Source organism: Idiotropiscis lumnitzeri, chromosome 14, assembly GCF_059441095.1.
Source record: "Idiotropiscis lumnitzeri isolate Australia: NSW breed Sydney's pygmy pipehorse chromosome 14, RoL_Ilum_1.0, whole genome shotgun sequence".
In the NCBI taxonomy this organism is placed as follows: Eukaryota; Metazoa; Chordata; class Actinopteri; order Syngnathiformes; family Syngnathidae; genus Idiotropiscis; species Idiotropiscis lumnitzeri.
In genome coordinates this window covers 7576493-7591612 of record NC_142404.1, presented here as the reverse complement: position 1 = coordinate 7591612, position 15120 = coordinate 7576493, and the positions used below count along the sequence as shown (strand labels likewise).

Here is a 15120-nt window from a genome sequence, read left to right as displayed (position 1 = left end):
TTATATTTGTCGCACCCACCTTCATGCTATCATTTCATCCTCACAGCGCATGCGGAACTCAACGGCCTGTCGCCGCGTCACATCAAAAGTGACAGCGATGATGATGACCTTCCAAATGTGACGTTGGACAGCGTCAACGAGACCGGCTCCACTGCACTGTCCATAGCACGCGCTGTTCAAGAGTAAGTATTTCTCTTTAACATATGTTGAAATGCCATTCTGTCCATTCTTCTTTTTTTTTTTGTCTTCAATTGAATGGTTTCTTGTGGAAGGAATGCGTCTTTTCAGGCATGTGTAATGTCTGCATGTTTATTGGCAATAAACGTCCAGTTACATGGTACCTGAATGTTCAGTCAAAGATAAAGTAGACAAGAAATAATAACTAGATTAAAAAAAATTATATTAATATTAATATTATTAAAAAATATATATATAAGGAAATCATTTATCCACACAATACGTTCAAATTACTCTCAATTGAATTTCAGTATAAATGGGGGAAACATGTTTTAAAAATAATTACACTGGTCAACAGCAATTTTTAATCAGATAAGGATTTATGTGTCCCTAAATGTATTTTTGATACAGATTTTAATTGTCTTTACTTTTTTATAGCAATATATCAAGTTTTTGAGGTTTTCATATTCTGTTTTTAATTTAGATTTATAAAAGATTATGCAATATAGATTTTTTTGTAATTTGTAGCTATGACTTTTCAGAAAAAAAATCACACCTGTTGCTGAACCTATCCCTTAATTCATTAATATTCCTAAAAGTATGTATGTATGTACTATTATTATTATTATTATTATTGTTATTATTATTATCAGAATCCGAAATCCCGTTATTGTCATTGTACTCAAGTGTGCAACGAGATTAGAGAGCTCCCCCCTCCAGTGCAATACAACAATAATTCAGATAAATATATAAATTAGATAAATAAGAGAATAGTTAGTGCAATGGAAAATAATACTGAGTAGGATATATAAAAACATATCACGTTGCTGTTCTGCAAGGTAAGGGTGGTCGTGTGTGTGTGTGAGCGTTTAGAATGGAGATGGCTCTTGGAAACTCTTTCTCAGTCTATTGGTCCTTATTATTATTATTATAACCTGATTCTGAATCAGTGCAAAAAAATCATCTAGAAAATGTACTTGCATCTCTGATTCAACAAATTAGTAAACATTTGTTGAGCGGTGTAATTCCGAGATACCACATGTGTCATCCACTTAAAACAAGCATAGTTAGATGCCTCCCATTTTCCCCATTAGAAAAAAAAAAACAGCCAGTAAGCGTAATTATCTCACTTGATGTAGTGTTGTTCACACGTAGACATGAGTTTTGCTCGCTTGCTGCTAACCAAAACAGTCGCGCCTGCCGGGTAGGTCTCCCAGATGAATGAAAGTGTTGAGTCTTATCTCATGTTGTAGACATGTTTCCTGAGCAATATCAAAGGCTCGATAGACCGAAATTCAAATCTCAATTTCAACGACAGGTTGACGATTCCATAAGTGTAAGATATACATAAGAAAGAGTACAGAGGTGCATGTTTCCCGCGTTGACATAAAAGACCTTGTCAATTTGCTTTTCCACGCTGGGCTCGGATGTAATGTGTTGCTGTGCAACTAACATATACGGTCGAGCATGGCAGGCATAGTTTACGGCCTCCGGGCATGGCGAGCCTCAGCAGTGCCAGCCCATCTGTGTTGAATGAAAAGACTCGCCTCTTGAGCAGATGACAGCTCCGGCGCTCTCCTGATGGCAAGCAGGAAGTAGGGACCCCGCCCCCCTCCTTTACTGTGGGACAGAGAGCCAGAACGGCCGCCTGGCCAGACTCAAGTTCATGCCCATCGGATGGTTATTTAGTCTTACTGCGAGGAAAGTATTCCCAGACTGTGCTAATCTTTCTCATGTGGAAACATGATGCTTCCAAATAACGTCTGGACTTGGGAATTGCACAGTAACTGACTATTGTTTGTTGATCCACTCATAAATTGGACAACTCACTGAAGCTTAGGACTACAGCTCACAATTATTTTAATATTCGATGAATCTGTCAATTATTGTGTCCATAAATGACTGAAATGGATTAAGAAAAACATGCTTACATTTGCATTACTTTATTCAAAACAATGACTTTTTTTTAAGCTGATGTAAATTAATTATCATCCATTTGCTAGTTACATGTCAGAAAATAGGTATAAATGTTAAACACGGTAAAACCAAATTTTGTTTTGATTCAACACAAAGCTAATAAATCCGCTTTCATGGAAGACTACAGAAATCGAATAACCGAATACATTTTTTACCTCTTGAGAAGCTCAAATTCTGAACATTTGGACATTACCTATTAATTTAATAATTGATTACCTGTCGATAAATCGATTAATCATTGCGCTGGGATGGAAACCGGAGTTCAGAACATGCACGCATGCCTTTAATAATAATATGCGGCGGTACTTTAGGCATGGGCTAGTTACTGGTTTCGAGGTGCCCACTTTACAAAGTCATGGTTTTGAAACTGGTGGGATGAAGTCGACACAACAATTTCACTTCTCCTACCTTGTTGCGTTGAAAGCAGTTGTCACTCTCGGACATTGTATGATACACCATATGCTGGAGTTGATTAACTAGCTACACAGGTCATCAGCAAATTTTAAACAGAGATGGCATTATGTGCCCCGAACACTGATTAAATTTTGATTTATTTTTTTTTTTTAACTTTGACCTTTACCTCCTTTGTGGGGTTTGCATGTTCTCCCCGTGCCTGCGTAGGTTTTCTCCGGGTACTCAGGTTTCCTCCCACAATCCCAAAACAAGCTTTCTGTTCGTCTTTGTGTGCCCTGCGATTGGCTGGCAACCAGTTCTGGGTCTACCGCGTAGACAGCTGGGATAGACTCCAGTGATCCTTGTGAGGAGCGGGACAGATAATGGATGGATGTCATTTTATTTTACCATTGTTATTCCTGTTTGTTATTATTATTATTATTAATATTTATTTTTTTGTAAGAACAAGGGTACATTTGGAATCAGCGCAAAAAAAACACCTTGAAACGTTTATTTCCAACTCTGATTAAAAAAATTGGAAAAATGTATTACCAGTGTTATACGATTGGACAACGCTGTGTTGCTGTGTGAAAGTATGTAAACAGCACAGACACGGGAACAATTCTCCTGCTCTGTTGTGTCCAAAGAAAGTTAATGTCTCACCACTGTTTTTACAATCACATTATTTGATTGGACGCCTGTGTGAAGTCAAGGAAAAAGTCATGTAAATACCAAATCATCTGTTAGGGCGCTGATGGCATCATTTTGCAGCATCTCTGTGTGAAAGAGTTGATTTGTGAAAAGTAAGACTCGTGGCGCTGCTATGCAACACGTTCAGATAGAATTGCCTGCTTAGTGGCAATGTTTGAAGATGCACGCACGCACAAGGCGCTGGGTAATTCAGAGGAGGACAGAATTTGGCAGGCCCCAACCTTTGTCTGCCCGAGCGTGCAGCCAGGCTGTGCCCCTTTACTGTTTCCCTCCCATCAGTAGACCTCAGATGTCCAAGTGCCCCTGCTGTACGTCAACACATGATCCTACGCCGCGCACAGCCGCTTACACAAGGAGGTCAACTCATTGTCCACGCAGGAACTCGACTTAAGTGTGGGCTGTGGGAGGGTCGGAATAAAAGATGTCCGTTACACACATATGCGGAGGTTGACACAACGCGTGCGCCAGTGTTGACATACACCGAGCTCCATTGTGAGGTTGAAAGAAAGGATGCGTTTCATTCTGCGTTTGCATTTACGCAAGCATCTTAGAGCATCACAGTGGAGAGGTGTAAGGGCACAGTTTTCATTCCAGGTATCCATATATTAATCTGATTGAAATGAGAGAGGAGAGTGAGAAGGTGTGTGTATGCGCGGATGTGTGGAGTAGGTTTCTTCAGGAACCTCCTCCATATTCATGCGTTTCCCAGGGGAACAGTGGATGGGCCATTGTTGGAGGGCGGCAGTTGAAAAGAGAACAGTGAGGCGGGAAGGAGTGTGTGCTCATTGCGCTTGTCTGTGTGGAAGTGAGACTGCCTCAAGTTGAGAGTTGCAAAGATCACCAAAAGTCTGAATAAACTGCGTGATTAATTTGCGACGTTGGGTGAGAAGTTGGGGACGCTCCGGACACATATAGACAACCGTTCATTCTCATATTCTCACCTATTTGGAGTCTTCAATGAAATGAAAGCCAAGCTTTGTGGCCAAAATCAACGGAACTATGACAGTCAACTGGGTTTGGCAACTAGTTTTCATGAGTCGCTGGTGAGCGATGTCGTAACCTTGCAGATGGAACGGCTTATCAGAAATGCACATGTGATTCCACCAAAAGGAAAGCAAGACCCGCCGCCGTTGTGCCACCAAGCCGGACCGATGCAGTATGTTGTATGTATACGTGTGTGTTCATTAGGGCTGGGATAAAAAAAAAAATCGATTAACCGACTCAAATGGAGCCGGATATCAATTCATAAAAACCATGGATCAATCCTTTTCATAGATCGCTTTCCAATGAATTCATGGGACTTTTCACTCCACGCGAGATCTCGTCACGACGACAATAACATGGCGGAAGCATTAAATCAGCGGAAAACAAACTTGAAGGCAGATGTCTGCACGTTTTGGGGTTTTGAAAAAAACAAGAAGACCACAAGAGGAATGAACTAAAACTTTGTGAGGCTGGCACAACAATGTGAATGGTTTTGCCAATTTATTTCTTTTGCGTGCTTTGTGGTTGGAATTGATTTCAATTATTATTTATTGTTTTGATCAGGTCATGTTGACTAAAATATGCATGAATGATGTTACTGCATTGGATTAAATTCTTCATTTAAATATTTATTTTTGTACTAATCTAGTTAGCAAGAAATTTGCAATTTTGCTTCTTCTGAGAATTTCTTCCATATGAAAGTAAGAATTCAAATCAGCGATTCAATCAGAAGAGGGAGCATCTATTAAACAATTCATCTATTTAAACAATTTATACAGCATATTGGAAAAATAATTGAAAACTGAACAATAATTTGTAGAAAATGCCTATAAACATAAAATATACCATGTAATTTTGACATGTTTACATTCTCTTCTCTGAGATTGTGCCTTGTCGGCGCTATATCCATGTTTGTTCAAACAAGACGCCTGGCTGCTGGTTGTATCTGTGATAGGCTGAATGCTCTTTTAATTTAAAGACATGTTAATCCTGAATATCACACATACTGTAGCTGGTACTTTTTTTGATGTAAATAAAATGCTTTTCAGACTTTTTACCTGTGGGGAAAAAAAAAACTACTCGGATGATATTACTCTGTGTCTGGACGGTCAATTGAAGGGAAGCTGAACTTCTGGCGAGCAGCACAAAGGCTTTCCGCTCACTTGACACAAAACGAGGCTAAAAATATCTTAGCTTTTGGCCTCCCATATATACTATAGCCGCTGTAATTGCAGTCATGCTTTGTATTGGATGTAAAATATCGGCATTTCCACTCGATCAGATCGGTGCAAAGTTTTGGATGAACCTTTTTAGATTTTAGCGAGGATTTGCCATAATCTACGACAGGCTGTGGCTTGTAACACAAGTTTGATTTCCATCTTTAGCGCTAACATTATACACCCTGGCACTCTGTTTTCTCTCTTTTTGTATGTTAATGTCGTTATGTAAAGGTCCATTGGTGTGCAAATGTAGAGTTGGAGTCTAGACGATTTCCGTCAGTATTAAGGGATTTAATGAATGCGAGGCATGTCGTGCTTCTGGGTATCCATGTACTGTCCTCTAAGTTGACACGTCACTCTGGCTTGTTACTCAAGACGTGGTGGAGCCAGAGCGCAATGTGTAGGTGGCAGCAGTGCAGCAGTCATATCCTCTGACAGGTACCACAATGGCCGACGGGAGGCCACCCAGGGCACACTTTCTCACGTCCCTTCCTGTTTTCTCTGCAAAGCCGTAATTAGACGCAGCGTGAGAACCTCATCCGTTAGCATGACCCGCTTTCCTTTTCGCCAAACACACAGATGCTATTGTGTTAATAAAGCAGGATCCAGACCACCCCTTTAGGGCGACACACATCGACACACGCATTTTGATCAGCCTCTGTTTTGGAGGGAAAGCAGAGCGAGGGGAACTTGAACAGAGGTCAGCAATGTTTAAAATGCTTCTAAGTGCTACTTCCTTTTTTTCCCTTGAGACACAAATAAACAGAGGTTTGGAGGCAGCGTGACTGCTTTTGCCTCGGGGCTCACATGAGAAACGTAGCACCAATTGATTGTCACAGTGCAATTACGATAAGACCAAAGTGTCGTTTATGTAAAGTAATGGATTAATGAGCTAATAGCTCACTTTTGTGCTTGTAAAAGCTGGATTTCCCTCCACCTCATTTTTATGTACGGTATACTTTGATTTCAACTCCTTCGTTTCTTGACCTTGAATGTTAATTGCGTACAAATGTTGCCTAAAGTCAGTGTCAATCAATCTTTCTATCTATCTATCAATCAATCTATCTATATCAGAATTTGAATTAAAAAGATTTTTTCACGTTTTTATTTGTATGTGTTCACCTATGCAACATTACTTTGTCAAAAACAACATTTTTATTTGTGCTGGTTGGTCAGCAACAATATTACAATATTAAATATTTAGAATAAAAAAAAATTCAATAAAACGCCGCAAATTGTCAATTTGATTATACTGTTGCAGCTGAATGCAGAGCGTAAAATATGGGTTCATGAGAATTTCCTTAGTAGCTTTGGCAATTGGCCAAGAGCAACAGGTGTCTGCTACATTTACTTCTGCTTGTCTGTGTGCACCATATTTTTTGGGAGAATTGTAAAAAAATGATGGTACAAGACGCAGGGGGAAACAGGAAGTGGTGTTGCTGCGGTGGTGACAGTCCCTTGGGTGAACTGTCTGGCGCCCAAACCAACCCCTTGATCTTCCTCTCTCACACTTCCTCATTTGGCCCTCTTAAATGCAAATTCACATGCAATATATACAGCCGCGTATTTAGTGGCACAGGGCAAACACACTCATGGGGCCCTCCACATCCGTGTACTGCAAAGATTTTGAATATTAATGTCACCTACTAAACCATATGATTTTGAGACAGTTCATTTCGTGAGTTTGCAATCATTAAAACCCTTCTTGATGACAATTTGCTAACAAGTGATTCATCGCAACAGTTTTCCTGTAATTAATAGAACAATACTTATCATTTAATAAAGTTTGCCAATTTGACCACCAAAATAATCTTCTGAAAGAAAAGTGATCACTCTCCACTTAATTTCTGCTTCATCCTCCTTCGATGAGACTGACAACAATCCGACTGTAACTGGCAACAGCGTCTTGATTTTGTTTCACAATGAAAAGATGAGCAGGAGGTGTCTTCTTTTATTGCAGTGCCGGCTTACACTGCCACCTGCTGGCGCAATTGTACATTGCGCTGCATTTGCAAGTTCAATGTTTTATCTGTCTTATCTATCTAGCTATCGTTCTAATTTTTAAATGTACATAGTATATTTCCCCGTTAGTTGATACTTCATCCCGCAACACTAATGTGGAAATTCGCACTAGTTTTATTTTATTTTTATTTATTTTGTACAAATACTTTTTCAAAAACAAGTGTCAAGCATATGGTTACAGGACAAAAAATGTCAACGTCCTTGACTCTTCTTGTGTGTTTCAGTTCAATGTCACCATTCAGTATTGAAAGCATACGTCGCCCCCGGAGGTCCGAGTCGCCCGATTCCAAGAAGCGAAGAATCCACCGGTGCGATTTTGAGGGCTGCAATAAGGTTTACACTAAAAGCTCCCATTTAAAAGCACATCGGAGGACGCATACAGGTCAGTGGCTTTCAAATCTTACCCATCACGACCCACACACCTGTGATTTTTTTGTTTTGTTATTTTGATCTCCAGTAACTTCCTTTATCTTATTGAGCTACATAAAACTTATCAGCTCTCATTTTCATTACTTGCACAGGTGATGTTTAACATAAAATGTTAACGTCCATTCTCTGCTGTACAAGTGTAAAAAGAAGTTGAGTTATCTTAGTATGACTAAAAGCCTAAAAAAAAATAAACTCAAAAGTTTGTTTTTTTTCTGTTAGTGCTAGAAGTTGGCTAGCACTAGCTGTTAACGTTAACAATTAAATTCACAGCTTGGATTTAGAGAAATATTATAGTAGTATGTTTTGCTCTTTGTGTCATTCCAAAATGAGACTAGCTAAATTTTTAAATTAAATAATGATAATCTTCTGAATAACTTTTGTTGGGCAAGTGAGAACGTGGCACACAAACCAAAGAAATCTCATTTTGAGTACAGATTCATTTAAGACAAGTAGAAAGTGCTGCCTTAAATTAATAGTATTGGTCATTACCGTGATATTTTTTTACGTTTTGTAATTATTAACCTACCAGTGCCTACAAGCACTTCATATTTTTATATCGAGTAAAAGCTCGCTGTTCGCAGGGGTTGGAGTCCAAGCAAGTAGCAAACATTTGTTAGTAATGGACAACCCCCCCCAAATTGTTTTCGTTTGCCTACATTAATTAAATCAAACCATAAATGTCCCCTAAACTAAGATCCCAAAGCTCTTGAATATCACTTCAAATTCATTTTGCATTACCTTTAAAAATAAATGGCTTGCAGATTATTTGTTTAAAAAAACAAAAAAACAATTCTTATTAACCATTTCATTATTTTTATGACTCAGCAAGACATAGACTCCCATTTTATTAAATACCAATATTGTAAATATCTATCTTGAAGAATCTGTTTAAAAAAAATAGCTTCCTTTACTTTATTTAGCTACATGAGAGTGTCAAAATATCAGCAGCGGCTGGCATTGTAAAGCGTTGCAGTAGTTCAGTAACACTGCCAACAACCAGCACATTGAAAAAACATTCGGATTACTCTCTGAGATCTTAAAATAGTGAATATTAAAATGATTTTTTTTCGGATGTGGCTATTGCAATGGGACAACGTTTGTTTTATTAAGAGCGTGTGTGTGTTTCTGTGTTCCCTTGTAGGAGAAAAGCCTTACAAATGCACATGGGACGGCTGCACATGGAAGTTCGCCCGCTCGGACGAGCTGACCCGCCACTACCGGAAGCACACGGGCGTCAAGCCCTTCAAGTGCGCTGACTGCGACCGCAGCTTCTCTCGCTCGGACCACTTAGCCTTGCACCGGCGTCGACACATGCTGGTGTGAGACAAGTGAGGAATGATCAGCCGGGAAGGAAGGAACCAGCACACGCGGGGGGGCCGGATCTCCCTGGGAAATGTTCTTCAGCTGGCCTGGACGCACGGGATGAAGATGGCGAGGGAGATGAATGAAAACAGGGTCAAATGGGGATCCTCTCGGAAGGAACGAGTCAGGAGCTTATATTGTCTTTTATAGCACTGTTTGGACGTTTTTAACATGGACTCTTGAATCGAATAGGGGGGAGAAGATGCAATTTTCGGAATATTTTTTGTCTTTATAATGTGAAAGACCCCAGAGTGCAGATTTCTCCCCCAATTCTCCCCTCCCTATTTTTTTTTTATTTTTTTTTTTTTAAATGATGCTGGCTCTCGAGAAGCAGATCCAGATTGGCAGCAGAGGGCGCCACTTGATCACGGATGAGTTCCTCTGGCCTTTGAATGACCCACCACAAGCTCATTGACACAATAGCCATTTTTGGGGTGGGCTGACTTTCAAATATCATTTAACAAAGAAAGAAAAATCTGGAGCCTGTTTGTTGGATTTCTGTGCAGTGATGAAGCAATCAGATCAAGTGCAATCTTAACAGTTACAACAGTATGAATAGTTGTAGTTTTCTTGACATCACTTTTTTCCTATCAGGGGCCACTTTAGTCCTTTGAGGGCCATACTAAATTTGTGAAAAAATATCATCGGACAAATGTTTGTTATTATGTATTATGCGCCTTTGTGGGTCAAATGTTTTTCGGGGGGCTTTTTTTTTTTTTGTTCAAGGTTTCATCGCTTGCTTTAAACGCTTCAGCAACATCGTGTACAGAGAACTTTACAACAATCACGATAAGGACTCTACTTTCCTTATTTCTTATCTCAACTGGTTTTGGAATTTGTGGATTTTTTTTTTTTTTTTTTTTGCACAGCAGCACTTGACTTTAAAATGGCTGAAGTGTTACAAAGATGATGGCAAATGCACACACACAGAAGAGCAATACATTTATGAAAAGCGCTTGTCTGGGTGATTGATGTCAAATTTTACTTTTGCTCCCGTCTGTGCACAAAATTTCGTTGCCTCGAATGTCATCAACTGCAAAATACATAGTTGGATTTTAATGAGAACAACAGTTAATTGACATTTTCTTACAAGAATGCTCATTTGCATGCACGATATGGACAAAAGCATTGGGACGATATATCACAAAAGTGCTTAAAACTGTGGAAACTCAAAATTCTCTACAAAGGAAATAATGGAGATAAAATGAGTCTGTTTTACATGCAGCAGAATTGATCACTTCATGGTGCAGCTGCTTTTGTGCTGATTTACACCGCACACCGTAACATGATTTACTTATTTTATTTAAATACAGCACGAAATAGTATATAAGTTTGGCTTATTCAATATACATTTAATAAAAAATACAAACAAACAAAACTGATAGACTAAAATGAAAAAAGTTATAAATTATTAATTTAGGCTGTGAAACATGGTAAATTTAAATTTTACTAAGTAAAAGTGTAAAACTTTAGTGAGAATGTAAATATTAAGATTTTTTACATTTCTGGGGTTGCAGAAATACTCTTTCATAGAAATTATATTTGCTTCACTTGGGACTGTTGGTTAGTTAGAACCTATTTAAAACCAAAGAACGAGCCAAAAGTGCGCATTTAATCATTTAAGGCTAGCTCGCTGAAATGAGCTCTAGTCAGGTCTCGCTAGATTTGCTGAGACCTTGTAAAATGTTTTGTCAAATCTTTTTAAATTGTGTCTTTATTCCTGCGATATTTCCTTCAAAAATAGTGTTCATTTTCCAAATTGTATAACATTTTGGGCATTCCAAATTAGCGTTTCCACTGTGTTTAATGAGTCCTCCCTCCCCAATTCTTTTGTCCATATTTAACAAAAGAACATACTGAAAAATCAACGCAACTAAGAGCAATATTTTTCACAATATTTGAACTACATCTGGGATTATTTTTCTTCCCCACATGAAATGCAGAGATTTGCTTGTTCTGCCTGCCGTGTTGAAGTTGTCCATCCATATTTTTTGATAGTGAAATGCATTTATTGGAGCCAAGCCAGTAAATGGAACCAGTGACCTTTATACCCACACACACACACACACACACATATATATATATATATATATATATATATATATATATATATATATATATACATACATACATATATACAACCACCCTCGTATTAACCCCCATGTGTAAAATGTGTGTTTGTTTTATTTATGTACTGTATATAATTTGTGCACATAGCAACGTGTTATTTTAGTGACAGAATATCAGCACCTTGTTTATTTCTTATTATTAGTATATTTTTTTTGTAAAATGATTTTTATTGAAGATGTCAGTTTATAAACAAAAGTAATCATCTATATAATATTTTATGACTCTCTCTCTCTCTCTCTCTCTCTCTCTCTCTATATATATATATATATATATATATATATATATATATAATTTTTTGATTGAGGCTCACTTAAACATGCTTATATTACTTTTCTTTCTGTACAAAAAAAGTTGTAATATATGTGATGACATTTTTAAGACGTGTGTGTATATACCGTATATATACAATATACTGTATATGCGTTGGCTAAAGAGGGCTTTTTGATTTAGGTGCAGGATTTATACAGAGGTCTTTTTTTCAGAGACTGTCATTCAAAATAATTTGTCGTACACAGTCAAACATGGGGATAAATGCTGTTCAATTTAACTGGTTTTTAATTGGCGGTTACACAAAACAATAAAATTTGAACTTTACTTATTTTTATGTTCAACTGTTTGCCACTACTGCTGTTCGTTATTTCAATGCAAAATTGACTTATAATTGCAAGAAAAACATTTGTGTCCATGTAATTTCATTTTTTGTTGTTTTACGCAAAATAATAATATGATTTATGTTTTTTGTTCCAAACTTGTATACATTATATTTGTTTAAGTTAATCCATCATCTAAATTGTTGGTTAATTTTTGAACTACAAATTTGGAATATTGCAAAAAGGAAGTAGATCCAATTTTTTTGTTTGTTTTCCATTTGCAACATTTTGCGATATCATTTAAGCGTAAGAAAATCTGAATTTGATTAAATTAATTAAATATTTTTAGGGTGTGTTGAATATTTTTGTCAGCCTGTTACTATTTATGGTGTTAGTTAAACAAAAAATATTCTTAATTTGTTCAAACATCTTTTTACATTTTGTGTTGAATATTTTTCTTTCAGCTTGTTCCACATGATCACAGTTATTGCACCCTCAAAGATATTGCTTTTATTCTATTTTTACACGTTTACACACAATTACATTTTGTTTGTTGTAAACAAAGACAAGTCTAGCCAATTTGTTTGTGGAAAAATATGGTGTCATGTTCCAAATGTGACCAAAAATCTACCTTGATGATATCCCTAAAGGTGTACTCCTTTAAAATTGACAATTTTTTTTGGGAAAAATAAATACCCCTAAAATAAAGTCCTTTCGCTCTTCCCGCTTTTCTTTGAAATGAAATAGGCGGAGTCACGGCTCACCTGTTTTCTGGGTTTGAGCCGTGATTGGTCACTATGTGAGGCTTGAGCAACTGTGATGTCATTTTCAGTCGACAACAAGTGGCAAAATGGCCGCCCGACTGGGATGGACGGAAAACAGGTGGATTTTGCTGCTTCATTCATATTTCACAAACGCAATATTAATCAGAATGCCATGTTTTTCGACTTGTGGGGATGCATACATGTAAAGAAAATTTTTGACTTGAACTTCCTCTTTTAAATTTTTTTTCCAATTTAATTTTTAAGTGAACTTTTTACACACAATTTAATTCACAAAATTTTGAGTTGCTCAACAAGTGTAAAAGTTTGGCATGCGTTTATTTTCGTTTACATTAAATTACACATTCTTGCGTTGAATTGAATTTCAATTATACGGCGCATGTTGACAAACTTATCAACACATATAAGTAAGTTAATATATTATTTTACTGAAATAGTAACATGAAATTGTGTGGTTGACATCCAACTATTATGTAAAGTCTCTGTATTATATCGTTTTCAATCAAAGCTTTTTTGGGGAGTGATGAGTGTTAAATTACGGATGAATTGTTTGTCTGCACATATCAACAAAATTCCCAATAAGTATATGAATTTGTTTCATCTTAGCATTTTTGAATGAAATAACATCCTGACCAGACGGAGTGTGTTTTATGTTCTCTTCAACATCTTTTTAAAGCATAATTTTGCAACGGTAACCAGGGTCAAAGTTATGCAATAATAACAACACTAATAATGATGTTAATAAATAGTGCCTCATGTCACATTACTGCTCCGTGCAGCATTTTCATTTTACAAAATCGTTTTTTTTTTGTCACAAAGCAACAATTGAGGGGGGGGGGGGGGGAGCACAGACACGATATGCAAGTCGGACCTCTCATGTTTTATTAACAGTGAATTTTTACGTGGCGATTGCACGCGTTTGTTGCATCTAATCACCAACATCACACCGTTCACAGCACATTCTCTTACAAAAAAACAACTTAATCAAATTTATTTGGTGATACCGCAAATAATACACGCATACACACGCACATACATTCAGAAATCCTACTCAATGTAGAATGATGCCTTTTTTTTTTTTAAATTAATGAGTCTATCTATATCTATATCTACTTTACTTTCAATGTACTTTTTGTTTTCGGGATTTGGAAGAGTATTAAAGCTGGCGGCTGTGTTTCAATTTACAGATATTTCGTACAGTTAATGGTTGTTCTTGTATTTATGTAAAGTGAGTGTAGTGTAAATAGCTTTTGATCTTATTTTCGATGTTGGCGTAATGAAAAATGTGATCTCGCTCAGCAAACCGCTAAAGGGAGATTTTGCTTTCACGGAATAACAAAACAACTGTACTATTTTTATTTTTTTTGGGAGGGGGGGTGTCAAATCTTTAAAAAAAATGGTGCCCATTTTTTGTGTTACTCTTTGTTTCTTTCTCAGAGTTGTTTTAAGTAGCCTATCCAGTCTGTGCTTTGTCTTCTTCTACTTCTGTATTTCTTTTTTCATATGGATGGAGCTGTGAAATCGAAATAAGTTGAAACATATAAATGTATATTAATATGAATGGAGGCATGAAGGTTAATAAAATTGCATTTTATATGTAATGCTTGGGTAATATGTTGTTATTCTTGGTGGGTACAAAAATTCATTCAGTGGAACTACAGTGCACCCTCAAAATGTGAATGCCCTTTAAGTAACCCACATTTTAATTAAAAAAAAAAATAATCCTTGACTTGAGTCATTGAATTGCAAACTCTGGAGGGAAAAAAAATCTGCCCCTAAATTCTGAAGTTCTGAATTTGTCCCAGATTTTCTGCTAAGGCCTTCTCCTTGATGATTTCTTTGGTACGATTTTGAAAAGCATGCAATTCCCAAGAATTATGCCCCAAAACTAATATCTTCCCAACTTGTTAAAGTTGTTAAATGTTAATGTGATTTCGATCCAACAATTCTGGAAAAAAACATTTCAAATTTGATTGTGGTACAATTCTGAATTTCACCACATTTTTGATATGTGGTAAGCTGATGTAGATATTTTTTATTTCATTCATTTTCTTCCTTTTGCTCTTAAAAAAATCTGGTCATGGAAAAAAAAATAGAAGCAGCAGGGATGGTTTTAGCAGAGAAAGGTAAATGATAAAAGAATATCGACCCACAGGGAAAAGTCTTTATTCTGTGTTTATTAATTAATTTAAAATAATAAATATATAAAATCCACTTTGAAAAGAAGCTTGAAGACACTAAAAACGTCTGGCAGATGTTCATGCCGTTAAAAGGAAACTCTTTGAAATTGCTTTTTGAAGGCAAATCAAGGAAAACCACACTTTCATCTTGTTTGGAGTGTGA

General features: G+C 36.9%; 1 protein-coding gene across 2 annotated transcripts in view; it reads left to right on the top strand.

The window, feature by feature from the left end:
* The window catches only part of klf12b (Kruppel like factor 12b), a 50910-nt gene extending 36532 nt beyond the window's left edge, over nt 1–14378 (top strand). For both annotated transcript variants that reach the window (XM_088315595.1, XM_088315596.1), the window contains 3 exons: nt 47–182; nt 7709–7866; nt 9055–14378. In XM_088315595.1, coding sequence (XP_088171721.1) covers nt 47–182; nt 7709–7866; nt 9055–9236 — 476 coding nt within the window. In that variant the 3' untranslated portion in view covers nt 9237–14378. The remainder of the gene's footprint in view (nt 1–46; nt 183–7708; nt 7867–9054) is intronic.
* The last annotated feature ends 742 nt before the right edge of the window (nt 14379–15120 follow it).